This window comes from Parambassis ranga, chromosome 2 (genome assembly GCF_900634625.1).
Source record: "Parambassis ranga chromosome 2, fParRan2.1, whole genome shotgun sequence".
Classification (NCBI taxonomy): Eukaryota; Metazoa; Chordata; class Actinopteri; family Ambassidae; genus Parambassis; species Parambassis ranga.
This window is the reverse complement of record NC_041023.1, coordinates 33,979,742-34,006,203: the sequence shown is the minus strand read 5'-3', so window position 1 is coordinate 34,006,203 and position 26,462 is coordinate 33,979,742. Positions and strand designations below refer to the sequence as shown.

The following is a 26,462-nucleotide window of genomic DNA, read 5'->3' as shown; positions in this document are numbered from 1 at the left end:
ATTCAAAGTTCATACAGCACTCTTCAGTTCCCTGTTTGTTTTCTCTCTGTATTTTCTGGCTGTATAATGTATAATGGCTGTATTCTGTATAATGCCCTCTTGCCATGGCACAAGTCCTTGTGGTGTGTTAAAAAACTCAGTAAAGTCTTTCCTTATAGTTTAGTGGGCGGGCCGTATGAGGAGTTCTGCACACACGCGTCTCGCGGAGTATGGTACCTCAGTGCGGAAAAGACCTTTTTTTTGTATCTCTTACCACCCGTGGAGCACGTTCTCCGCTCTTTGTCTCGCGGAGTATGGAACAGCCTTAACAGCTGGTCGTACCGGTGCGACCTCTGATATTTTTTGGTTGCAATTAGGTCGCATTTGCGACCAAAATGGTCGCACTCTAGAGCCCTGAAAAGGGGGATATCTTCTCTGTGCACAGCAAACCAAAAAACACAAAATCTATTCTACTGAATAATATGCATCCCAGGCTTGCCAAACCTTTTGATATTCTTGCTTCCGATTGCTTTTACCCTTGATTCTAGAGGGTAAATTCAGATTTTTTTTCTCCACAGTGATGGAATTTCATCCAAATCACTAGAGATTGTACCTGCCAATTGCCGATTGCCAATTTTGGGGTGAACAGCCATGCTAATGCTAATTCCACTCATTTTGATGGATAAGGTTGTAAAAAAAAATAACAATTTTAATATTTAAGGCTAATACATAAATATGGGCTATGCACCAATATGAACAGTTTTATAGAATCAGAAGTGTGACCAAACTATTTACTGTTCAATAAACTCAACTGACCAGTTGTAGCCTAGCCTGAAAAAAATCCACCTGGTTTGCACAGACTTTTAATGTGTGCTTAAAGCAAAAAATCAATTGCTGCATATACATTTGGGTTTTGCAGCATACAGATGACGTCCTTTGGCCATTTTTGTTCTGAAGGCATCAAGAAGACAGAAGACAGCTGAATGTGCCAGGTCCACCTGTAACATGCAATTGCAGCTTTTCTGATGTGTTTATGCAGTTGAAAGGAACAGAAGCATGTCTTGATGCAGTAGCGCACATCAGCTGAGATGATAATGTATTGATGAGAGCAGTGTGTGTGTCATGCTGACATATATATTTGTATTAGATGGGCTGGTGCTTCAGTCAGAGTTGCTCCTTAGCATGTGGTCAGACACTTTTTGCCGTAGTCATACAAGGACTTCTTTGTCTCCATTTAACACACAATTATGTAAGCATGCAATTACACAGAAATATCAAAGTGCTCATGTGTTAACACAGATGTATTGTGTTATTAAATGCAATAAGTATTGCTAATTTGGCTGTACAGAGGAACGTTAGAGAAAATAAGAATTGCCTTCAGTAATGAGGGAGAGACGCAGACAGCCATTTAGACAAATGAGTGTCATTACTGTAAATGATTGAGAACATCACTGAGCAGACTGGCAGTCTCTACCAGTTTGTGCAGTGTGGGACTCCTGGTCAGACTGATTAAGCACCATGTTCATGTAGAAAATGACATGAAGAAGAAAATTTAAAAAATAAAGTGAAATCAATAAATGTAGGCTGTTTTTGAAATTATTATAAATTATCATCTGACTAAATATGTTTGTACACAAGATATGATACAGTTGGCACATATCCTCTGGCTGTGTACTGCAGTAACCCGAGGACACATGCACAAATCCATGAATGAGAACAACTAACTGCAGCATAAACCCTGTAATGTATGAGAGGGTTTTTCTGAATGCACCCTGGCTCTCATCTGCCATTACACTCAGGCTGTTTTCTGCCAGCCATTCATTATCCCAGGCAGGGCTTAAATACACACATTATCCTTTTTCAACCTGCAGTCATGTGTATGTGTGTATGAGTCATGTCTCTGCTCTGTGGTTCACCGACTGCCTGCCGTCACAGGGATCATACGCTCCATAATAAGTGTTGGATACTCACCTGCGTGCCTGCTGTGGAAGCTTGTGTTTGTGTGTGTCTGAGGTAGACCACAGGGAGTTACCTCCGTTGACAATGCATAAGATGATTAACTACACACCCACGCACAAAATCAATCGTGCTTCTACAAGGGATGAGGTATTAGGATAACGAACATGCACCTGCACACCTACACACTGGCTCATACACACACACACACACAGAAGGATGGAAACACCCTCATCACACTGCTGTAACCATGGAGAAATCAGAAAAGAGTGAGCTCCAAGAATGATGAGAGGGTGGAAAGACGTTTTGGGTAAAATGGCTCAAATTCCTAAAATATAGTAGTTTGTTTTTGAATTTTAAAAATTTAAAATGAAGTAGAATTACTGTTTAGACTTAATATTTGGTGGAGCTTTCAACCATGTCTGACAGAACAGCTACTAAATGGTGAGACTATGCTCAAACTTCATATTAACATCTGGATTGAGAGATCATACTAGGTCACTGTCGGGGTTTATTCCTTTGTAGTACACTTCTGCAGTTCATCAGTACCATTAGGATTAAAAGCCATTTAGCTCTGTTAATGGGTCTTTGTGTAATGTAAGAAGTAAAAATCTTTTCTGATGGTTTGTCTTTGTTTCGCAGGATCAAGCATGAAAATATCGTTGCACTGGAGGACATCTATGAAAGTCCCGACCACCTCTACCTGATTATGCAACTGTGAGTCCATATTATTTTGTATTGTCATAACCGATGTGTTACCCTATAACTGAAGAGACTGCAGACCCCCAGAAAGCTTTTGTGTGTCCTTGGGAGACAATTTAATCAAGCAGTCAGGTCATGGCAGCTGCCGTTCTAGCACTTAAAGGGTCATTCAAGCTTTTCTAAATTTCATGCTCAGTTTTCTGAGATTAGGTGTCTTGTGAGTGCCTTATTTGTGTTTTTTAGTGTTCCCTTCAGAGTGGATATGCTCATTGAAGAAGGACAATGTACTTACCAAACAAAAAATGTGTTCAAATATGTAATGCCACATATCTGTCATGCTCACACATTTAATCTTATTCTTCTACCCATCAACACACACACACTTGTGAGATGACATCTAAAAAGCCCACTCGTCCTCCCACACACATACACACAGCTACAGGCCTCTATTACATCAGTGGCATATCTGCTTTGATGGTCAGCAGTAAAGGGAAGCAGGATTGCCCGTGGTACACCCATGGGTGCCCTACTGACCTCCTCTGCAAGGTTAGAGCTACTTACATAAGAGGAAGAAGTTGGTCTGGAAGTTTGGCAATCATGCTGGAAACATTTCAGTCAAGTACAGGTGGAAGTCACGGCTTGGGATTACGCAACAGTGACTGCATTTACAACCTGATGTCAGTGTGCCACAAATTCTGCAATTTTGCAACATTTAAAACAAAACTTTACAATAATGCATTAACTCGTGTGTTGCACACATGACGACTGACTTCTTATAGTACTCATGATGGCCCTATAGACTCAATCACTGCTCCCTGGGCGGTAACATAAAACATTTATACCATGAACACCATCTCCTAGCAATTCATCTCAGAGGAGCTGTGTTAGACGATCTGTTACTGTAACTTATTGTTTTAAACTTGCATTTGAGAATCAATGTGGAAAGCAGTGTGACTAAAGAAGATGTAGCTCAAACAGTAGTGATTTGTCAGTTACACTAGTAACACAAAAAGACAATAAGAGATAAATAGGTTACTGTGATATAGTTAAGTCAGACCTCATTTGATAATGGAGGTCTGAACTGACATCACTGATCTTTAATGGTATTTATGTTCAGCAGCAGGCACAGTAGTACAGCTGTGACATTTTCAGTTGTGACGTAAGGAATGCTTCTGTGTATGTGCAGTAATCCATATTGTTAATCATTATTATTCCAGCTTAAAATATGCTACCATATATGTTTCATTTTAAGACTTCCTGGCTAGCTAGCTAAGAAGCTAACAATAAATATAGCTATCTGCAGGAATGATCACTTCTCAGTCAAAGCAAGCACATAGATTAAGCAGGTCTTTTCTGGCGCTCAGTCCACTCTTTGACTGAGCTCAAACCAGCACGTCACCTCTGCTGGCCAAACTCCAGTCGAAAGTCTTAACTCCAATTACGGTAAGCTGTTTACCTAAAGTTTGGATTGAGTTCACTGTGTTTTATTTTACATCTTTAATAAAAAGCTGCTGTATCATTTTAGGTTTTAAGTACTAAAATTCTTCTTCCTTCTCAGACTAAGCCTCTTTCTGATTGGCTGAGTTCAGCCCAGAAAGCTGGTAAGATTATTGGTACAGAAAACCAGACTCACAATGATCATGCTGAAATCAACTTTACATTATTAATAAATTGTATAATAAATTGTATTAAGTCAATTATTAATAAATTGGCTTGAATCCACAATTTAGCCATTACAACAGAAAATAGATAAGCAGACTGATGGTATACATGTCATTAAATTGTATGAGCGTTGATTCCCTTCACATTCGAAAAACACAAAAGCATAGCAATGTCTGGCAAAGTGTGGCAGCTAGTGACAGATAGGGTTGTATCACTGGGCCAGTGGAATAGCCTGCAGTCAGATTTCATTGCCTTCCCATCCCATCCCAATCAGAATAGGCAGACATAGCTCAGGGTTTCTCTCTTACATACAAACTACCGTATTTTCCGGACTATAAGTCGCACTTTTTTTCATCCTTTGGCTGGGTATGCGACTTATACTCAGGTGCTACTTATATATGAAAAAATATACAATTAGTTAGCCTTGTGTCCTGACGTCCCATTACAAATATAATGGCAGCTGTTCTGTCCCTCTCCTGACGGTTCTCCTCCACCTCCAGCTTGTCCACACTTTGCATTCTGAGCATAGATGACGCGCACATTTATGGAACGTGTGCTTGCAGCTGAGCCGATTCCAGACAGCTATAGCGCACAGTATTCTGCCTTTTACTCATTTACAGGATGTTCATGCGTGTGTCTTACTCTTAATGTCCTGAAGCCGCACCACTTAAGTGGAATTCAGGAGGCAATGTTATGCTAAAAACGCAGTGATTTACACTGGCCCGCTGGTGCGACTAATAGTCCGGTGCGACTTATCTATGGTACTAGATTTTCCTGGCCTGTAGTCTGCATGTTCACAGTTCACTGCATACACTCCATGTGGTTCCTTGTGGGCTAGGGCTTATGATGAAGTGTGGCTGTACATGTCTTTGTCTTTACTTCGGTTAACATATTATTTGTTGTCAAGATGTTTAGGCAGGTTTTAGCTATGTGATCAACTATGCAACTATGGGACTGCAGCATCCATGACCAGCAGCTTCTTTTAGAGTCAGCTATAAATCAAAAAGTCTCAAATGTCAACAGTCGTTGTCAGACAGATTCAGCTTCTGACTAGCTGTTAATAAAGACTGACCTGATGTGCCCTGCTTTACGTACATCACAAGCTACAAAATTTCAGAATCTCTGAATGCACCATTGCATATTTAAGGTCAAAACAGTATTTTAGTTCTGTCCTGACAGAGACAGTAATAGGAAAGAGCCCACTACTGCTCCCTCTCTCCTCCCTCACACCATCTGCCCTCTGCTTTTTCACTTCATTGCTTTCTTTCCTCTCATCTTGCACCTTATTCCATCACCATCACCTCTTGCCTTCCTTCTGCTCACGTGTTAGTGAGCAGAAGGAAGTGTTAGTTTTTATAGTTACAATGTGACCTGTGGATTATAACTAGATAACCTAGATACTGCAGCAGTTGACATCATGAGCATAATGTAATATCACACAACATAAAGTGTGAAGTAGGGAATGTTGTACTTAAATTTTCAAGGTAGCCAGAAATAGTTTAGATGAATGCTGGTGTTGCTCTACCAGCACAACCAATGCATCAGTTCAATAAGGTGTCTGTGATTAGCTCTGCCCTAAAGACTTCTTCTTGTTTTTCTTCTCCTTTTGGCTGTTCCCTTAAAGGTAGGGTAGGAGATTTAATTCTGATGCACTTTTTGTTAAATTGGTGTAACTTCTCTTTACAATCTGATAGCAACCAATTAGTTCGGCAGTTTCGGTTTAAAATGAACAATATTAATCATCTGTGGAAGCTATAAAATGCTAAAAACATTAGCCAATCCTCCGAGGCACACCTGCACAGAGTATTGGCTTTTTGTCACTCTTTTCCTGCTCTGCGCTCACCAGAGAGGTACATGCATGATGGCCGAAGTCACAGACCGGTTGGGAGGCGTGGCTTCGGGGTGAGCTCCGAGAGAAAGGGGCGTGTGTTTATTTTCAAAATCTGGCTGACTCTCACTGAGTTTTCAAAATCTCCTACCCTACCTTTAAGGTGTTGCCAGGGCGAATCATCTATTTCCACCTAACTCTATCCTCAGCATCCTCTTTTCTCACCCCAACCAACTGCATGTCTCCTCCTTGGCCTTCCTCTTGACCTCTTGCCTGGCAGCTCCAACATCCTTCTACCAATATAACCACTATCCCTTCTCTGCACACGCTTAAACCATCTCAGTCTGGCCTGTCTGACTTCATCTTCATCTCAGCTACCTCCAGCTCTGCTTCTTTTCTTTCCTCTCTACCACAGTCTCAAATCCATACAGTATAGCTGCTCTCACTACTGACACTTTTCTGTCACACAACACTCCTGACACTATTCTCACTAAATAGACAGATTTGGTTTAGTATTTCAGTATATACAAGCATCTGCTCTGCATACAAATGAACATGTGGAACATACTTTTTTGCAGCTTTAATTAGGCTGTAGTTTTTGTTTACATAGCTTAGAGAGGATTTTGGATAATCTAGGAAATCTTCCAGAAGCTGTTTTGGTCATGTTTAATTTCATTCTTGTATTTGACTGTTTAATCACTTCTCTTTAAAGCATCTTGTGTACAAAGAATCAGAATCAGGGGAAAGCAAGTTAAAATTTCAAAGACAGTGTAAAAGCATCAAAAGAGCGAGTGGTTTAGACTCCTTTTCTTTTAGTGTCAGTGCTGCAGGCTGCAATACAGTCTATCACTAGACTGATCATTAACATAACCAGTATTGTCTTGTAAAAGTTGACAGCTAAACTGTGCACAAAGTCTGCAGTGCTTCTGTAAGCCTCTCATGTGTACTAATCAATGCAGTTAGTATTAAGTAACTTCATTTAGTATAATCATCTGCATTTATTGAAATCTCAGTTCCTTTCTACACTGGACAGAAACCTCATTTAGGTACAAGGAGTTTTGACTGTTTCCTGCAATGCGGCAGATCGATGCAGTACCTGTTTCGTTCATCAGTTTGTCTTATGTAACCTCGACAAGGGAGGTAATCAGTCCATGCTGTTATAAAAACCAATGCAACATTGTGCTTTTGTTAAAAAAAGGTACACAAAATGAAAAAGTGTTCGGAGAATTTGGCTTTCAAGAGTTCGTATTTGTTTATGTAGTTTTCAATGTGCTTTTGGAATCCTGCCTCCCCCTTCAGATCCTCGTGGGCTGATGGAAAATCTGCGAAGCAGCAGGACACGTTCGCAGGCTGACAGCTTTTTAGTTAGCGTTCATAACTGTAAACCTTTGTTTACACTGGACTGTCCTTTGGCAGCAGGGGTGTTGCCAGTACCAGCAGTTTTTTGAATTTAATCCTGAAGCTTGTTTCTGCAGGTTTAAGCACAGGTAGCAACAAAGCAACATATAAACATGATTTTTTCCGTTCCTTAATAAGTTGATGAAGTTGGGGTAAAAATGACACATTTCAAAAAGCACTATTAGATGGCTCAGATTTGTTTGTGTAAGCCGTTAACACTTGGCAGATTGGTGGAACAAGCAACCGTCGAATCAACATGCATCTCAGAGCCACCTGCAGAGGGAGAGAGAGGAAAGAGCACAAACTATGGGAAAGAGAATAAGCCTAATCAGATTTCGAGGCTGTGCAGAACCTGTTTATCTCAACCTTGCCTATTATTGTGGCTCCTTTCTGGAGTATCAACATCAAATTGCACATGTTAAATGAGTTTTTGCTAATGCTCTGAAATTGTGTGGTCTAAAAATGTTTCCAAATAAGTGTCCAGTTGATGCATACACAAATTTAAAGCGAGAACAAATGCCCAAATATTGCCTAATTATTGAGCTATTGCATAATAGATGTCTAATTGTTAATCAAGTTATGTGCACACAGATTAGGACTTTAATAAAATTAGGGTAATTACAGTATTTACATGACAGTTTCCACTGTACTGCCTTAATCTGATTCAAGTGTCCAATTGAACAAACAAGATTTAGATCAAAGAAAATAAACAGGAGGTATAAGTGCAGCAGTGGGGTTTTCCTACCTCGACTGCAGCTAATGACCACAGCAGCTCAGTATGGCTCTGACTCGGCTGTGATTAATACGATTGTAATGGCTCTTCATCTCTGCCTTGGAGAACTGCGCGTTTGCTCACTCACACATACACATTTGAAAATAAGGGTTGCTGTCAGCTATGATGCACAGCCACCGTCTTGAGAGAATGATAAGACTGTCTGCCTGTAAATGGATGAGCTGACAGAGGAGAAACAGATGGAGTGGTGGTGAAAATGAAGGGGGGAGGAATGTAACATTTACTCTGGAAAGATTTTGAGACTCTTGTAGCACGTTACAGTGTGTGCATCAAGAGTGCGCTAAGTACTACCCATTCTCAGATAAGGGGCCAGGTGATCTTGTTAGAGGTTGTCATGTCATGGCCTGTCATTCAGTGCTTTCATCCGTTTATATGGAAAGACTCTCCTCATGATGTACTGACAGCTTGGGGATTCTGTAGAGAGTTTTCCACAGCAGCAGCAGCACACTGAAGATGTAGAAACTGCTGAGTGCAGATGGTGACACTTTGTCTGTTTTATTGTGCCGCAGCATGCTAACCCCTAACAGCTGATAATCAAACAACAGCAGGTGGTGCAGATTGCTTATCTGTTTATTATAGATAAAATACTGTAGGCGAAACATTGAGTCCTGTTGTAGACGTAGTATAATGTCACTGATGCTGTGTACTTCAAGCGTTCTCAATGTTAGATGTGACCTTTCCTTTAGTATTCTGTAGTTTGTATGTATGCATTTGGTTTAATATGTTTTTGCCTGTGTAAATGTGGTCCTGCCCTTACATCTGTCTATCTGTGTTTGTGTGGGAGCTCTTGTCTGATTGCCATGGTCTCCTTACGCAAATGCTTATGCAACCATGCAGCCTGGTGGCTGATCTCCCTTTTTGCCGTGTGTGTGTGTGTTTAGCCCTTTCTCTTCATTCCCAGACATGACAGCATCTGAAACCGAACGAGTTGCTGCCCTTTGAAGTGAGAGAGAGAGGATTAGCAATTAATTCTGATCTCTTTTTTTCAGAAACTTCATTAGAGTTTAACTTCCACAGGCTCTAATCTGATCTGTCGCCGTGACGACAGCCCACAGATAAACCAGGCAAACTGTGTGCCTGTTTGCGTGTGTTTGCCCTTGTGAATTCTTATTTCTTGCGTTGTGGTTATTATTGTTTAACATGTAAACATGCTGTATTGAGAGAAAACTACAAAGCTGTGTGCAAAGCTCCTGTTACTTTTGTCACTGCTACCACTATTATCAGTAACTTACTGTTATTGGGTTGCTGCAGCAACTGCTTATATGCGACTTGCATACATTTGCTCCTTTTGCTATCTGTATTGTGAATAAAAATGCTAATATTTAGTTTAGATTGTGGTGTGATAAAGAGGTTACCCTCCAGCAGGGGGAGCTATCTTCTTGTCTACAAAGTGAGACGCTACTTCTCACCTGTATAAACTGTATGTTGTGTATACCTGGACAAGCTATTTCATGTGCTCTGGAGCCATAAAAAGTATTGGAACTAGTATTGGAAGAATCTGCCAGAGGGAAGAAATTTGCAGATTGACTTATGTAAGTGTTTTTCCTGGGTCAAATGTGGCTTTTTATCATGTGACTGTTTTCATTCTGTCTGCATAGCAATAGACATTTGGGGAAGGTTCATAATCTTTGAAACATTTTATGCCAGTTTCTTTATATTGATCTAGGTTTTTGAGCAAAATATTGACTCAAAGAAAAATGTTCTACTCTCTTATATTAATAAAAAAATTTCCAAATCTATTTGACACTTTTAAATAAGAAAATTAGGCAGGTCGAGGTACCTTACTGTAAGAGTTTGAGCCATCCTTTACTGTGGCTAAAAGGTGAAATCAAACTCATGTTGAACAGATGCTGTTTCTTTTGCTCCTGTGAATCAGGCTGAAAGATGAGAAGAAAGGAAACACTTTACAGGAATAAATGAGGCTGTGTTTTCCAACTCTTATCACATTTTATACATATATGTTACATGATATAGTGAATACTGAGTGTGTGTGTGTGTGCGCGAGTTTGTGTGTGTGTTAACACGTTGCTCACAGCTTCCGCAGACTGCTGGCTGGAAACATCTACAGCTCATAAATTACCAGAAATCTCAACCCAGCACACCCCCCTCAGCCTGTTACCAGTTACTGTCATTAGTCTGAACAAGTATGTGTGCTTCTTTCACCATATACACACTTTGTGCCCATCCTGCAGGGTGTCCGGCGGTGAGCTGTTCGACCGAATTGTGGAAAAAGGTTTCTATACTGAGAAAGATGCAAGCACGCTGATCCGGCAAGTCCTGGACGCCGTTAATTACCTGCACAAGATGGGGATCGTACACCGAGACCTGAAGGTAATACACTTTGTCACACATGCACACACATACGCCCACACAAGAATTCTTTTTTATTTAGGCCTTTCCACACACACTTACTGGCCCCTCCCACATCTTCAGTCCACACAGCGGCTTATTTTCACTTGACAGCCAGTGATTTACTGCTGCAATAAGGGCAATGGTTTAACACTTGCAGTGCAGTGTAGGTCAGTGTGGCGTGTGCCAGCTGTTAGGAGGGATGTGATTGGTCAGAGTGAAACGAGGAAGGAAAGCAGGTTGTGTCTGTTACTGTACAGTTGCCCTACTGCTTGTGAAAAACAAAGTGTAACTCACATTAAACTCAGTAAATATTGTATTTCTTCTTTCTATAGCCTGAGAACTTGCTGTATTTTAATCCTCAAGATGAGTCCAAGATCATGATCAGTGACTTTGGTCTTTCCAAGATGGAGGGCAGTGGTGATGTCATGTCCACTGCCTGTGGCACGCCAGGCTATGTGGGTAAGTCAGTCATACCATCCTCATTCTTAGAAGTTTGTAGTGTTGATTACCCAAAATATCTACCTGCTGTAGCTGTCTGCTGCCACTTGAGTGGGACAAGAGTAACCCTCTTGTTCTCAGGTTTGCTTTGTCTCCTGCAGAACAGATTGAACACACTGTTCAGCATGTCTCGGTAACCTTCATGATATAGTCCTCACGTCCTCTGTGTGTAAATGAAGATCCACAGAAACTCATTATCATCATAGTTTAGTAGCCAAGCAACCACATGTTTTCTCTTCTGGGGCTGTTTTTGGTGAACATCACATACTCCTCATACTCAATTGGTTGAGTTTATTCACCTCCAAATTCATTTAGAAACTAAAGTTAGCCTCACTCTGATAATATCCATCGCTTCTGCAGTAGACATAGAGGAAACACTACTACACATGGACTACATTATGAGCAAAGGCTTTGTTTATTACAACCCTAATAATGAATTATATTATAATAGTATGCTACCTTTTGCTACTATAGGTAGCCTGTAAAGGGAGGTAGACATGCTAATGTTTGCAGCTTACATTAGCTCATTTAATTCGTTTTTGTTCTTGGAAAGCATTAGAACCTCCAGTGATTTATTCTTTTAGCCAGTATTTACAAATCTGCCATTATGTCCCTACGTGATGCAGTCATTTCTCTAGACATCTGTCCAATATACACATAAAAAATTAAACAAACACATGTTCTCATCTGACACCATTTATGTTTCCTGCATCAGCTTTGTTCACTGTGTTATCTGGAGCACAGTGTGTGTGCGTGCACAGTACATCCACACACACCAGTTGTGCTTATCAGTCCCTGACAGACTACCTCCCTCTGCTGAGTCTGCATAAAGCACTGCTGTATATGTACTGTATATGTTCTATATACATCTTATTTTGGGTGAATGTCTGTGTGTAGTTTTTTTAGTTGTGTGTCTCTGTTTCTGTTTGTGTGTGTTTGTGGTTATAGGAGACAGATGTTCAGCAACATCACACACTCATGCTTCTAATAAGCATCATACAAAGTCTCACATAAATAAGCCTGTGAGAGAAATACTGACAGACAGGTACATAAATGTTGAACTATTGAATGTTATTAAACCCAGCCTGGCTCAGAATTTGAATAAGTCCCTTCACGAACTGACTGCTTTTCTCTGATGTTGGTGTAATACCTCTGAAATGTAATAAACCTTCTTTTCTACTTACGCTCTGTCTTTAACCCACAAAAATGTAAAAAAAAAAAAAATACAGGCCAGGATTTTACTTTAAATGGTCTGATCCGTTCCCCACATTTCCTTCTCTTTTTTTTCCTCCATCCATCTATCCTTAAAGCTTCACCCCCACCTTTGTCACTCTCCAGCAGAGGTTTTCTGGACTGCAGGGCATTCCTATTTAATATACTTTGCATCTAAAAACAAACACAGGCTAACCAAAAAAAAAATGAAACACTAACACAAAATGAAATTCAGATCTGAATAATAAGAGGTATGGGACAACACAATGACCGTGTTGGAGACAGCCATCACCGGTAGCATTATGTTAACTGATGTGTTAACTGTGTGTCAGTCCATTCTTTTTATCAGGGCAGACATGGATGTAAACCTGATCGGTCAGTGGAGGCAAACAGCTTTGTTTTCAAAATCTTTGGAACATCGTGATGAATGTGTCTTCCTGAGAGGCTATGTTGTAATCCAGGTTTCTAGAAACCTGAGGGGTCTTTGTAACCATAATGCACGATCCCAAACCAAAACAAACTTTAATGTGGCCATAGACTGAACATGAAAATGTCTGAAACTATATATAATCTGTATTTACTGTCTGCAGAATGTATAATGTATAAAAGTGGTATTTACAGTTAAATTATATGGATACACGTACGGTAGTTTTGTTGAGGGTTGTTTTTGACAAGAAAAAAAAAAACATTCAAACTCTTGTTTTAACAAAATACAGATTTTGGCATCATGCAATCAACACGCACAGCAGTTTGTTTAGCCATAACAGAGGGTGGACTGAGCAGTTCTCATGAAATTCAACCATCTCTCGCTAGTGAGAGATGTAGTGTAGTGTTTGACAGATATATAGAAACGCCATTTTTAAGTTAAAGCAATTGAAAAAAAAATACATTGAAATCTTTAACCCCTGAATTTCAGTACAGAATGACCTCAGTGTTTAAAAATTCCCCAATTCTGAATCAAGCACAAACACACACACACCTTCGCAATGACTCAGAGCAGACCAATAAACAAATTTAAGCCCTCTGATTCAGCTCTTCATATCTGGCCGTGTATGTGTAGAAGTGTGCCAAATCTATTTTCAGCCAGCCTTGTGTGTGTGTGAGGTGATGTTATGGTGAGCTCACTGTCATCAGTAATTTACTTTGTCAGGATCTGCAGTAATGAGCTGCAGATGAAAGTCAGGTCAGTCAGAGAAAATGGGTCTGAAACATACCTGCAGTGTTAGCTTTATAACTTTGTTGGATGGTTACAAGGTTTTTTTATGCCACTTTCTCTCATAGTCATGAGAATCTTTACCCCCTGCAGAAATTTCCCACCATTAACCAACCTTGCATGTGGTTTTCATTTGTGTAGACACTGTGTGTATGCATATTTTCTTTTTCTTCAGGCTCATTACACAGCTACTTTTTCACATAAAAATAACAACAGTTTTTACTGGAGTTGAGTTTGAAAAGAAAGTAAACACAGCCATTATTTAACTATAGGTAGGTTTACTGCACAACAGACACACATTATTAGCCACTTTTCTCTCTGTGTGTCCATCAGCTCCAGAGGTTCTTGCCCAGAAGCCATACAGTAAAGCAGTGGACTGCTGGTCCATCGGAGTGATCGCCTACATCCTGTGAGTGTCAGGTCGTCTTCTTTGTATTACATCACACTGTCTGCCAAGGTTTCATCCAAGCAGCCTGTCTGGGTCTTCACTCAGCCCCACACACTCATAGCCCATACAGATATTTCTTTTACTCTTTATAGGTGATTGTCAGTCTATGCTTGATGGCATCACTCTTAATTTATTGCGACTAAGTTCAGAAGTCTAAAACAAATGGCCTTTGTAGACTTTGTAGAATATTTGCATCACCAGCTCTGTAGACCTGGACCCTTGCATCATGAGACTTAGCCTCTGATTTAAGCCACGGCTATAGCTAAGACCTACTTAAAGCTATTACAAACTCCACCCCGTGTAATCTGAGGAGTCCAATCATCCAGCACGAGTAGAATCACCTGCCTGTGCCAGGACTAATACAGGACCAGGTCTATGAAAGATGTTACAGTTTTTATGTTGTTTCTCATCTTTGTTTAATTAAATAGTTCTGAAGATCTTTAAATAGCAGACCTAATCTCTGCTTTTTTTCTAATATGAGGGGTCTGTCTCATCAGCAAGAATCACAAAATGACTTACCAGTAAATAAAGCTTCTGTGATTCACATCACACTTGCACTCAATTTTATATAAATTGACTTCTGTGTAAGCAACTCTGGTTATATTTGCATTCTCATAGTCACCAGTAACAGAACTATAGCCTGTGAATATAAAAGCCAGACCCACAATGACTCACCTCCATCACAACCTGTGCACACCGTCTGGTTTGTGATCTATTACAAACTCAGACCACACAACATCATTTAAAAGCTCTTTAACATTCTTTCTAGCAATGACAGAGCTCATGTAGTGCTGCAATGGAGCTGAACCTTCACACAGATGTCTATTACCTAGTCTGTACACACTCTGTGTGTTTGTGTGCAAGATAACAATGGTGATGATGTTGCTTGTGTGCTGCCATCAGAGCCAGATGGAGCTCTGCTGAATGGCCTTGTATGGACATAGAGCTGTGGGCTGGATTTCACTTTCTCTGCCTTTTGTTTTTCTTTTGCTGTGTCACCCCTACCTCTTACCCCTCATCACACACAGCAGCCAGCAGTTTGTATGCATAGGTACATGTGTTTAAGCACAAGTGTGACTGATGTCATTGATGCTCACTTTTAATTATTTTAAGATGCGTGTGTTTCTGTGTCTGTGTGTTCATTTATAAATGTGTGTGTCCCACCTGACCTGAGACAGTGTTTACTTGACTTTGAGGTCAAATAAGAGATCAGAGGTCACCAGCTGGTTAATGGAATGCAGAATGTTTGAGGTGGCCGAGAGGAAGGCACGTCAAACTTTACAAGGTTTCTAATTAGTTTGAAGCGAACATATCTCATCTGCTGTCTTAATCATTGCATCACAGATGTGAGTGTTTATGTGTGTCTTAAAATGATGCTTTTTCTATAAAAGTGAGTAAAATGAGGTTTGGTGCAACTGATATGTGCATGTGTGTGTGCGTGTGTGTGTGGAAAGAGAGAGAAAGAGCAGCACCCTGCTGGCAATTAGCACAATTAGTGCTGGGATTCAGACTCTGTTAGCTTTTAGCTGCTGCTCAGGTGGAAAGATCACATCAGGTAATCAACCATGATAATCTGTCTGTGTGTGTGTGTGTGTGTGTGTCCAGGGGACGGATGGTGAGGGGACTGCCTTTCGCTCCATCACTCTTTCACTTTGGTGTATGTGTGTTTAATGGAGTGGAGGGTTAGCTGAATGACAGGTGAGTCTTTAAACAAATGAGAAATTAGGAAAGCAAACGGAAAACCTTTCATTCTTCGCGGCAGGCAGAATCCTTCTTCCTCTCCTCCTGGTGCGTTTCTCTTTTAGTCCATTTTTCGGTGTGTATCGATGGAGAACGGCATTTTAATGAGTTTGTATGAAAATCTCTTGGTGCATCCAGAACTTTTGGTAATGAGGTGCAGATGATGTTTTTGGTTGAGCAGCGGCTCTGCTGTTGGTTCAGTTGGCTCATTACAAAGACTCAAACTGGGACTTGAGTTAATTTGTGTGTGCCAGCACCGGGAACCAGTAATTTCATGTTAACCTGATTAAGGTGATACAGCCAACTGTTGCTCACAGTTCACAGTCACATTAGGCAGAAAACATTAAGCATTGATCAAATGCCTCATATACAAATATACAAGAGTTTTGCTGGATGTTATTAGATAAATAACATTTGTTAGATAAGTTGTCAGAAAAATCCCATTTCATGGCCAAACATTATTATTCACAATCCCCGTTTTTATTGTTGTTCACATAGTTGAGTCCTCAGTGTGTGTATGAACAAGCCGACAAGCCATTCAGCAGTGTAATGAGTGATAGAGTGAACCTTTTGTCTGCAGCCTGTGTGGTTATCCCCCATTCTATGATGAAAACGACTCCAAGCTGTTTGAGCAGATCCTGAAAGCCGACTACGAGTTTGACGCTCCATACTGGGATGACATATCTGACTCAGGTGAGCCTTCCTCTTCTTCTTCTTCTGACCATTTGCCCTTCTTTTTCCTATGACTTCCATGTGCCACATATGGACCACACACCACCTCTACATCACTGTCACAACCTCTGACCTCATCTGCCTGGAATCGATATGTGTTGGGGAGGGGTGGCATTCATCAGCACAGTTATGTGCAAAGCCTGGCAGTAAAACCAGCTTCATGTTGGCTAGAAACTGATTGGACAATCCAGCCAGTGTGCATGTGTGTATGGGAATAAAATAGCATTCAGATAAAGTCTGGTAGCATTGTCAAGTCGCCTTTTTACGGAGCCCCTAAAGCAGACCTGGGCAAAGTACAGCCCACGGGCCACATCCGGCCCGCTTGCGTCTTCAAAGTTGCCCGCGGACCATGCGCACAATAGAAGAAAAAAAAAGAAGGCAGCAAAAGTCAGCTGTTGAGCACGGCATTACCGATAACGTCTTTCCAACCCTCCTTGTCTCTTCTAAGCTGCAGTACTGCGTAATCCCATCTTTGGAGAGACACGGTCACGCTGTGTACACTTTAAAAATGCTGCGTGACTATGCTCAAATGTACGGTAAAGCGAGAAGAAACGCCACAGCGCATTCAGATGTTTCCACGGTGCTGCAGCCGAAATATTTCTTCGTCATCTGCTCTTAAAAAGCACAGATCTTGTCTAATTTTTAGAACTCTGGGATTTGATCGTTTTTAAATTTATTTTTAACTCTAATGGTTTTCTTCTGTAAAAATATCGTACATCATCTGTGCTGCTCTGCACTGTGCGGAAGTGTTTTTCAACATACAACCAGCACACACTCAAAGTAGACCTGGACACACACAGAGGACAGAGGAGTGAGCACTAAATGACAGCAAAAAAAACTTTTACCAGGGTTCCCCACACACAGACCAATTCACATAATCAACACCCTCCGCCACAAATTGATTCTGTGTTTTTTTTCGCTCTCCCTCCCGTGCGCGTTTACACACACGTACACACATAAGCGCACACGCATGCACACGCATGCACACGCATGCACACACACTGAGAGCAGCTGATCCGCCCGCTCCTCCTTTCAGTGCACAATGTCTGACGCCTATAGACTGTTGAAGGAAAACCCGGACCGACGGATATTTTCACATAGAAGACGGCCAACGTTATTGATAATGGAACATCGCGCGCCCTAACTCAGCAAACCATTAGGTGATTTAAGGTGAAAGGCAATTAGGGTTGAGATAAACTATATGCCCATAGTCACATGAATAATAACACCAAAAGCTGTTGTATTAGTTGCCTTGTTGTAACTTTAGTAGTTCCATATATCAGATTATAGTATTTATGCTATTAATGTATTTATGTGTTTATATCACATTATTTATTTTAAAAAATGTCATTTTACAAAACAAGAACAGGCTGATATATGAGGTCAGTGTTGAGTTCATATAATGAAATAAAAACCTACAGCTTCAGATGTTTTTGTAATCCATTCCTTAGATGACACAGAATCTAAAGATTAGAACTAAACTAGGCACAAATTAAAGTAAGAACTTTTTGGTGAGTCATTCAGGAAACATGAAAAAGGGCAGGTTTGCAAACTCATTCTACTGGCCTGTAATGTATGGAGTTGAGGTGGGGGAAGGTCCAGGCAGGGTTCAAGTAAGCATGTATTTTAGTCTTATCAGTCAGAACTAGCTGAGAGAATTAAGATTTAACTGAATCAATTCAAAATGCTTCTTGTAGCTTTAAAACTGTCATAGAAAAGCATACAGGTGTATATTTAACCTTTATAAACCCCAATGACCAACTCGCTGACTGATGTGACACCAAGATGCCACCACAAATTGCTAACTGGTCTGTGGGAAACACTGCTTACAGTGATGAAAATGTAACAAGAGCATATTTATAAAGGTAGATACTGTGCCAGTGATCTCCAATTCAATTCATATTATTATTTATGAAAGAAATGTGGCCCTTTGCTTTTCTAATGGAAGTCTATGTGGCCCTCGCAAAAAAAAATTGCCCACCCCTGCCCTAAAGGGACACATGAACACGGGACAGTTTCTCCCTGTGCTCATGTGCACACTACATAATTTGTTTTTCACGCCCATTTTCACAAGATTTTTACTACTCACTGGTGACCAGACAGACAGACAGACAGTGTAATCTTGCATGGAAATTAATTTAAAAGAGTTAGTTCGGCTGTATTTTTATCTTGGACTTAACTATAAGGAGTTTTTTTGCCGATGTCCCTTTAGAGCAGGGGTGGGCAATTATCGTTTTTGGCCACATAGACTTCCAAAAGACAAGCAAAGGGCCATGTTTTATTTCTTAAAGTACATCCCTAATGCTAACTTGGCTTCAGTCTTTGTTTTGATTTTGAAGACCTTATCAGGTTTCAGCAGATACTCTATGCAGTCGTGCATTAACAACCTGTCAATATCAGTAAATATCTCTTAACTGACTAGGAGGTCAAAGGTTATCACTGTTATGTGGGTTGCAAAGGGGATTTTCTGACCACACAAGTCTAAGATTTTTTAGAAATGCTGTTTTAAGATGTTCCACTGTGGTGTTTGTATGCAGCTCTATTGACATTTTACAGCTTTTATGATGTTTTTTTTCCTTCCAGCCAAGGATTTCATCAGCAGTCTCATGGAAAAAGATCCAACCAAGCGGTTCACCTGCGAACAGGCACTCAGACACCCCTGGTGAGAAACACACAGGCACACTGTGAAACTTAGGTTTCAGAAAAAATGTCAAATCCATATTTATTGATTGATGTACAGTCAGAAGAGTTAAATTAAGCAAATTTTTGTGTGTATATTAGGATCGCTGGGGATACGGCTCTCTGCAAGAACATCCATGAGTCAGTCAGCCGGCAGATCAGAAAGAACTTCGCCAAGAGCAAATGGAGGGTAAATGTGGTTTGCTGCAGTTTATTCTCTGGAGTTATGGCTGTATGGCTCTAATACAGCTCCTCAATCGGCTGTCTGTGTTTATACATGGTGAATCACACAGCAGTGAAAACCTGGCTGTCCATATGATCGAGGTTAACCCTTCATCATCTACTCTCTGCCTGAAGCTCCTAGAGGAAAGGGAATCACCTGTAAACTGAAACCATTTCTATTTTCCACAACTGTGAAATGAAAAAAACACTTTTTGGATCCACCCTAAATCCTTAATATAATCCACCTCCTACTCAGTTCATTGAGAGTGCAGTGACTCATTCTAAACAAATAGGTTGAAATAAATACCTCATTAATTTCATCACTGCAGATTTTCCTGCCTCTCCCGGACAGCCTTAGATGTTGACTTTTGCATGATGTCTCACTTTTATGTCCCATTTCTCAACAGCAAGCATTCAATGCCACTGCTGTGGTCCGTCACATGAGGCGACTGCAGCTTGGTAGCAGCATGGGGAGCAGCATGGATGCTTCCAACCCACCGACAAGGCCGAGTCAGACGCAAAAGGCCGGCCAGAGCCAGGCAGGCCAGAACCAGCCAGCTCAGAGCCAAAACACCGGCCAGGCGGCGCAGAGCCAAAGCGCCAACACCGCTGCCAGCAAAAACTCTTCCATAGACAACATTATAGCAGCTCCCCGCAAGGAATGTGAGTATGAGTCAGGAGTATCAGTGGCACTAGTAAGTTAAGAGAACATATGTGATCAATGCATATGGGATTTTGGTCAGAGGGATAGTTTCCTGCTCTTGCGTAAGCAATGAACATTAGCTTAAGGCCAATAAGTTTATTGCAATTTATAATATCACCTGGTGGGGTTGAAGATAGCGTTGGTCATTGCTCTGTGTGTCCACGTAATGTGCTGCTTATTCACCCGCTGACTGCTTTCTCTCAGGTGTCACCACAACAGTCACGCCCTGCAGCCTGGCATCTGCAGCCGCTTCCCCCGCAGCAGGCTCAGAGCTGAACCGGCCACACCCCTCAGCGGTCCCCGCCCCGGTGCTCACGGAAACCAAGTGACGCCAGGTCCCGCGGGGAACCAGCTGGGAGGCTACAGCACTGTGAGGCAGTAAATCAGTGGAAAGAGATGGAGGACGACCAAGGAGATGAAGAAGGTCACCCTCCTTCTCCTCACTGCACCTCCTCTTGGATGCGCGCGCCCCCCAGACCCTCTCAGCCAGTGCCCCGCCCTGCTCCCGGGAGAGCAGAGGACTTTACCTCCACCCCCACTGATTCAAGCCACCATTGCCATACCATACCCACCAGTGTGATGCAGCAGCGGCTCTGACTCTTACTGAGGATGTGGTCAGCTGTCATAATTGGCGTTATGAAGATAAATGGGTGAGCTGCAATTGGTGATTAAGGGTGGTGCTCAGATTATTCAATGTCAACTTCCCTCTTAAATCTGGTCTTTCCTGCACCACTATTCAGCTTTTTCTCCAACTTAGATTTGACTGTTGGCAACTGGATTGTTTCATTTTTTATTATTACTGTTTTAAAGGTGCTATGTGTATCTTTTAACATATCATTGTCAAATTAATGTTGTTACTGTAGTACAATTTCTGTACAGCAATTAACAGCACTTCCTGTACATAGCTGTGTCACTAAATTATATCTCATCCCAATGTTCTTTCCAAATTTGGCCTTACGTTACAGACTAACGTGACAATGACTGTAAAAATGTTATACATGGCACCTTCAAGATCTCTTCTTTGTGTCCTTATGGGCTTGTTTGTCTGTTTGTTTGTGCTTTAAAAAGTGCTTTAAAAGTACCATATGACTGTTGAGGTGTGAAAACATGAGTAAGCGCTTTATCTATTTTGCACACAGATAAATTGTCAGATTACACAGATTAGCTGCCATCCACATATGTTTATCAGATAAAGAGAAGAGATTGTAAACTTTTATAAAAATAACAGAGTGGATGTCAGAGAATTGTACAACATGTTTCTTGTCTGAAAGAATTTGATTATTTTTTTCTTAATTTTAAAAACACTTTTGTAACAATTACCCTTTAAGGGAGACACGTACAGGTCACTATGAAACATGCAGCAGGTTTAGGAAGACGTAGTTATGTGTATTTACTGGAAAACTGCCTCCAGTTAAGAGTGTTAGCTAAAGATAGATTTCCCGATTTAAGGCTCCACGAGCAGCACAGTGTAGATTCAAGACAGAATATTTACCAGGCTGCCCTGTGGGGTCTTCACAGTCCGAGGTGGAGAAGCTGTTGCCTGCCTTTCCTTCCGCCCTCTAATGAAGCCATGATCTCACCTTCTCTTGTTTCGTCAGGCTGCACCCAGTCCAGAAATGCTCAGGGAAAACTGCAGCTGCACTGTGCTCTGGCAAACACCAGATTCCAGCTTCTTTTATTTTTTTTTTTTTGTGTTTGTCACAGTCCACTTGTTTTAGGCGGCATCACAGTTAATGATCCAGAGTTCTCTTGACTTGTGCTTTTAGATGATCAACTGGTTTGTTAATGTTGCAGATTTCTTTGAGCTTAATGTGTAGGTGTTTTAATTAGAATAATTAGAATCTAATTCTTAGACACTGACCTAGTTTTGTCTTCTGACAAATCTTAACGGAACTCATTCTTTCAATCAGAAAGCAGAGCTGTACGTCAGGTGCTCACTCACACATATCAGATTGTCATGTCTTTATTAAATGCAATTCTATTTATCCCTTTATTGTGAATTGTAGCCAAAGACTAGTGCTTGTACGACGATAATTTGGTTCATCCTATAGAAATAGCTAGAACAAAACTAGTCTGATGTGAAGCTAAAACTTAGGGCTGCACTCCAGATCTGGAGAGATAGTGATTGACTTTTCACTCCATTCACTTTTTTTTATTATTTACACAGCATGCTACTAAAATCCGTAACAGTGCTTCTGAACAGCAGTGTCAGGTGTGAGGCCACATCTGGATAAAAGTCAAATTAAGGTTAAAACTGGCAGTAAATCAACATTCAGCCAAGCTTTCAGGAATTCACTTTTGGTTCTCCTGGCCGGCTTTACCACCTGCCTGGCACAGAGGCTGACTGAAACAAACCATGAGACGAGACAAGCATGGATCTAAATCCATTGTTTTGGTTCAGCTCATTCAGCCTGTTTTTTTTTTTTTCTTTTGCTGTCCCAGATGATGGTTGAAAATATTCCATATTTTCCTTTTTGACAATATGTCCCATGCAGTGTGTTCCTCTGTCTCTTAATACTCAACAACCTCCTTACAATGCCTTTAGCCCAGATGTCCTACTGTCAGTCAGTTTAGAATCATTTTGATAGAAAGCTGGGCTCTGTGGTTTTTAGCAAACAGGAACTCTTGTTAGGGACTAGTTTCAGCAGCACACTAATTCACACTAATACTGACATACTGAGTATTTACTGCAGCAGTGGTGAGATACTAAATTAGAATATCTTCTATTGCAACATTAATTTTTTGGGCTAAAAATAAGCAGGTATGTACATTTTGCTTGGGATTTGTTCTCAGAAAGAAGAATACACAGTGTGATATCCAGCAAGAGATTTTGTTAAGAGTAATTAAATTAACTCTCTATTGACCACTTAAAGCTAGCCTTAATTTAGCGTACTCAGACGATGTGTTAAGTATCAGAAAGACTATCAGCTATTGGTTGGAAGTGACATTAAGAGGAAGTAGTGTAGCAAAAGACATTGCATTATGGGATATGTAGGACCCAGGGCTTTTAGAGATTGACCCATCTTAGAGACTTTTGATTTTGTCATTTTTAAATCTCAGAACTTTATGAAAGTTGCTGAAATAGCCCTTTAAGGGAAGGAAAACTTTTCCCCCCCCCCCGAACAAACACCAAATCCCATGTAGTCAACTCATTCATATGTTTGAACGCTACACACACACACACACACAGCTGTTGAAGCATGTCTGATTCAGAGCAGATACTTTTTATTTTTGGTATGATAAGTACACTTAATGCATGTCGTCCTAGCAACAGACCCAGTCTTAACAGAGTTTTAGTTTTTGTTAGCCTGAAATCTGTTATTGTAACTGTGTCAAATGAATGACAGTCTTTGTGTTTCTTACTGAGTGGAGCACCCACTTGTCTCTGCATGATTTCATTCTGTTTTTACAGCGGGGTTTTGTGTTAGCAAACTAACCCATCACTGAAACCAATCCATGTACACTTGTGTTAGTGAGGGGGAACTTTCAACCATGTAAGGGCTTTCCGCAACGATCACCTTAATCTGATTTTTCATTGTAACCGTTTATACATGCCCATCGATTGCTATGCATTTTGTAAATATTTTTTATGTGTGATGCTTTTTTTCTTAAAAGTGCAATCATGAGATGCAAAGGAAACATCAGCAGCTTAATTCTGTCTCATGCAAGACAATTTCAATCACTTATTTATTATTATTGTTGTTATTAAGCTATTTTGTGACAGTGGTGCACCAGGAAAGCCAACGTTAAATGTGATGTCGTCCACTTCAGTGTGGACGTCTGGGTTCACGAATGTTGCTGTGAGGCAGGCAGAGGCTTCAGGTTCAGGCTCCTCTGTGGTTTTACATCTGCGTTTTTTGTTTGCTGAAGAAAGAGAGAGCGAGAGAGAGAGAGAGAACGTATGTCCAAGATTTTCAAGTCAAAGATGCTACTGTAAATAGATTGTGAATATGAATGATCATTTTCAAAATAATATTTACGAATGTTTTGCTGTTCAGGCATGTGTGAGTGAGTGAGTGTGTGTGTTGAGGGAAGTTGATTGTATTCTCTATGAAATGTTTAATGTATTGGGAAAAAAATGCGAAATCCCCCTTTACTCCCTGACTGCAGTTAGCGTGTGACTGCCATCTGCAGTTGAAGGCCATCAGTGTTCCGCCTCCACTTCAGTGTCAGTCCCACTCAAAGGGAAAGCATCATTTACTGAACTCAGGCTTACGTTTTTGCCATTCTAAAGGAAGAAATCCAAAGCTGTGACCAACTCAGAAACACACTGTTAAAGCTCACACTCCTCAGACCTTTTTTTTTTAACAGAGTTGCCGCTAAAGTGTCATGAAAAAAAAACACAAGCATGTTGAAAAGAAAACAACTTCACCATGAGTGTTTGCATTATCATATATATGCCCTTGTATGATGTTAGTGTCTCTGTATTATGTAAAGATGTACACAGGATGAGAGGCCTGCATCCACAGACAGCAACAACAGAGTTTCAGTTCTAGTAATCGGCAGACAAATTTTTACTAATCATTGAAGCTACTGTCTTCCAGGATGGTGCCATATTGATCACAATGAAAGTAGCGCTAATGCTAAATCACCTGTACACATGTGGTACAAAAAGAACGTGGTGTTGAGGCTCTAAGATGCTTTTATTGTACTGACCATTTTTAGCAGCAGTTAGATACATTTATTTGTTTTAGCATGTTGTTTTAAGCCTTTTTTGGATTAAACATAACAGACGAATGGGTGAAAGTTGTATCACAAACTCAGAGGGATTCTACATTGTTTATGATCTGACCCTGTGTTTACTATGTTTACATTACATTTCTACGCAAGTTTCTATAAAAGAAAGTCCCCTTCTTTCATGGAGGAATGTTCTGTGGACCACAGAACCCTGTTTAATAAGGTCCCATAAGAGAACTGAACCAAAATGCAAGGCTGTATTAGCATTATTAGATTTCTTTGTTAGCATTTGCACCTAGTGCAGCTTTAGTCACTGCTCACACACCCTCCCTGAACCTCTCACTCAAAAGTTCTGCCTTCAAGAATTGTTGGTAGGACTAAAACTCTGTACATCCTGTCTGGTGGGCTCGGCCGTCTCCCCGTGGGCGCCCTCGTCCAGAGCCTGCTGAGTTAGCTGGCTGTATTTACTCTCTGCATGTGACCACAACAAACTCTCATCTTGTGCACTGTTGTCACGTTGACGACACCTTCATGTCTCAGTGCGGGCGATGCCTGCTGCACTTATTGTGGTGTGATGATGATGATGACTTTCTGTTTATGGGGCTTGTATATCAGATGCCTTTGACAATCATGTGCACATATCAGAGTTACCATGACGACACAGGCCAGAGCGACTGATGGTGTTTTTGTTTGTCTTTTTCTCCTGGAATAAATCCTGAACAATGGTATCATGACGTTTTAGTCATCTCTCTTTTTTGGTGTATATTTGACAAAACAAACTCATTAGTGCTAGGAGACAGAAAAAGGAGTACATTCCTACAAAACCTAAAAATGTGTGTGTGTGTGTGTGTGTGTACTCAGCTTTTCAACACTGGCAAACTCCAGGCTCTGTGCATGTGGATATAAAGCAGACACCAGACGTTCTTTACTGCTTTGACTGACATGCAGCCTAAATGTGCTGCACAGTGTGGTTCAATGTTTATCGTATTCAGCGCACTGGGACCATTACGGAAATGTCTCACTTAAAGGGCCTACGCCTCACGACAGCCGAGATGCTAACCCTAGCTCAGGATTAGGATTAGGTTTAGGGTTAGATTAGAGTTAGGATGTTTCCTACAAAACATCCAGAGAGTTTAAATTGTATGTGTATTTAAAAAAATTGGATTAAAACTCAGAAAGTTGAGGGAAAAAAACCAACACAGTGACAAATATGTGTCACCGTCATAATCAACATAATAATATATGTGTAAGTATTTTTTTTGTATCAGGTACATATAAATGTGAGGAAACCTTATTCCCAGCCGTGTGTCAGTGTTCATGGACTTCTTTGGTAGGTTTTGAGGAACACAGTCAAATTCAACTGTCCTGAACTTAAAGAGTTAACTGTCTTATTTGACTCCACAGTTTGCCACGCGAAGGCAGCCATGTTGCTGTTTGTTTTACCACTCCGAGTGAGGCACCCTCTTTACAGTAAGTATTTATTTATGTTGCTATAATGTTGCTATGTTAACTATTTCTGTACAGTGTACTGCTGTATTATCAGGGTGTCCGTGGGGTCTTAAAAAGTATTAAAAGTTTAAAAGAGTATTAAAAGAGTTTTAAGAAGAGATTTAAAAGAAGACACTGAGTTTGCCCGCCTGATATCCTCTGGCAGGGAGTTCCAGATTT

At 40.7% G+C, this 26,462-nt stretch overlaps 1 protein-coding gene across 1 annotated transcript in view; it reads left to right on the top strand.

Moving 5' to 3' along the window:
- The window catches only part of camk1da (calcium/calmodulin-dependent protein kinase 1Da), a 47,421-nt gene extending 21,893 nt beyond the window's left edge, over nucleotides 1-25,528 (top strand). The window contains exons 3-11 of the mRNA XM_028397263.1: nucleotides 2,578-2,652; nucleotides 10,511-10,649; nucleotides 11,003-11,129; nucleotides 13,927-14,002; nucleotides 16,362-16,474; nucleotides 19,097-19,175; nucleotides 19,295-19,382; nucleotides 19,822-20,077; nucleotides 20,322-25,528. Coding sequence (XP_028253064.1) covers nucleotides 2,578-2,652; nucleotides 10,511-10,649; nucleotides 11,003-11,129; nucleotides 13,927-14,002; nucleotides 16,362-16,474; nucleotides 19,097-19,175; nucleotides 19,295-19,382; nucleotides 19,822-20,077; nucleotides 20,322-20,446 — 1,078 coding nt within the window. The 3' untranslated portion in view covers nucleotides 20,447-25,528. The remainder of the gene's footprint in view (nucleotides 1-2,577; nucleotides 2,653-10,510; nucleotides 10,650-11,002; nucleotides 11,130-13,926; nucleotides 14,003-16,361; nucleotides 16,475-19,096; nucleotides 19,176-19,294; nucleotides 19,383-19,821; nucleotides 20,078-20,321) is intronic.
- The last annotated feature ends 934 nt before the right edge of the window (nucleotides 25,529-26,462 follow it).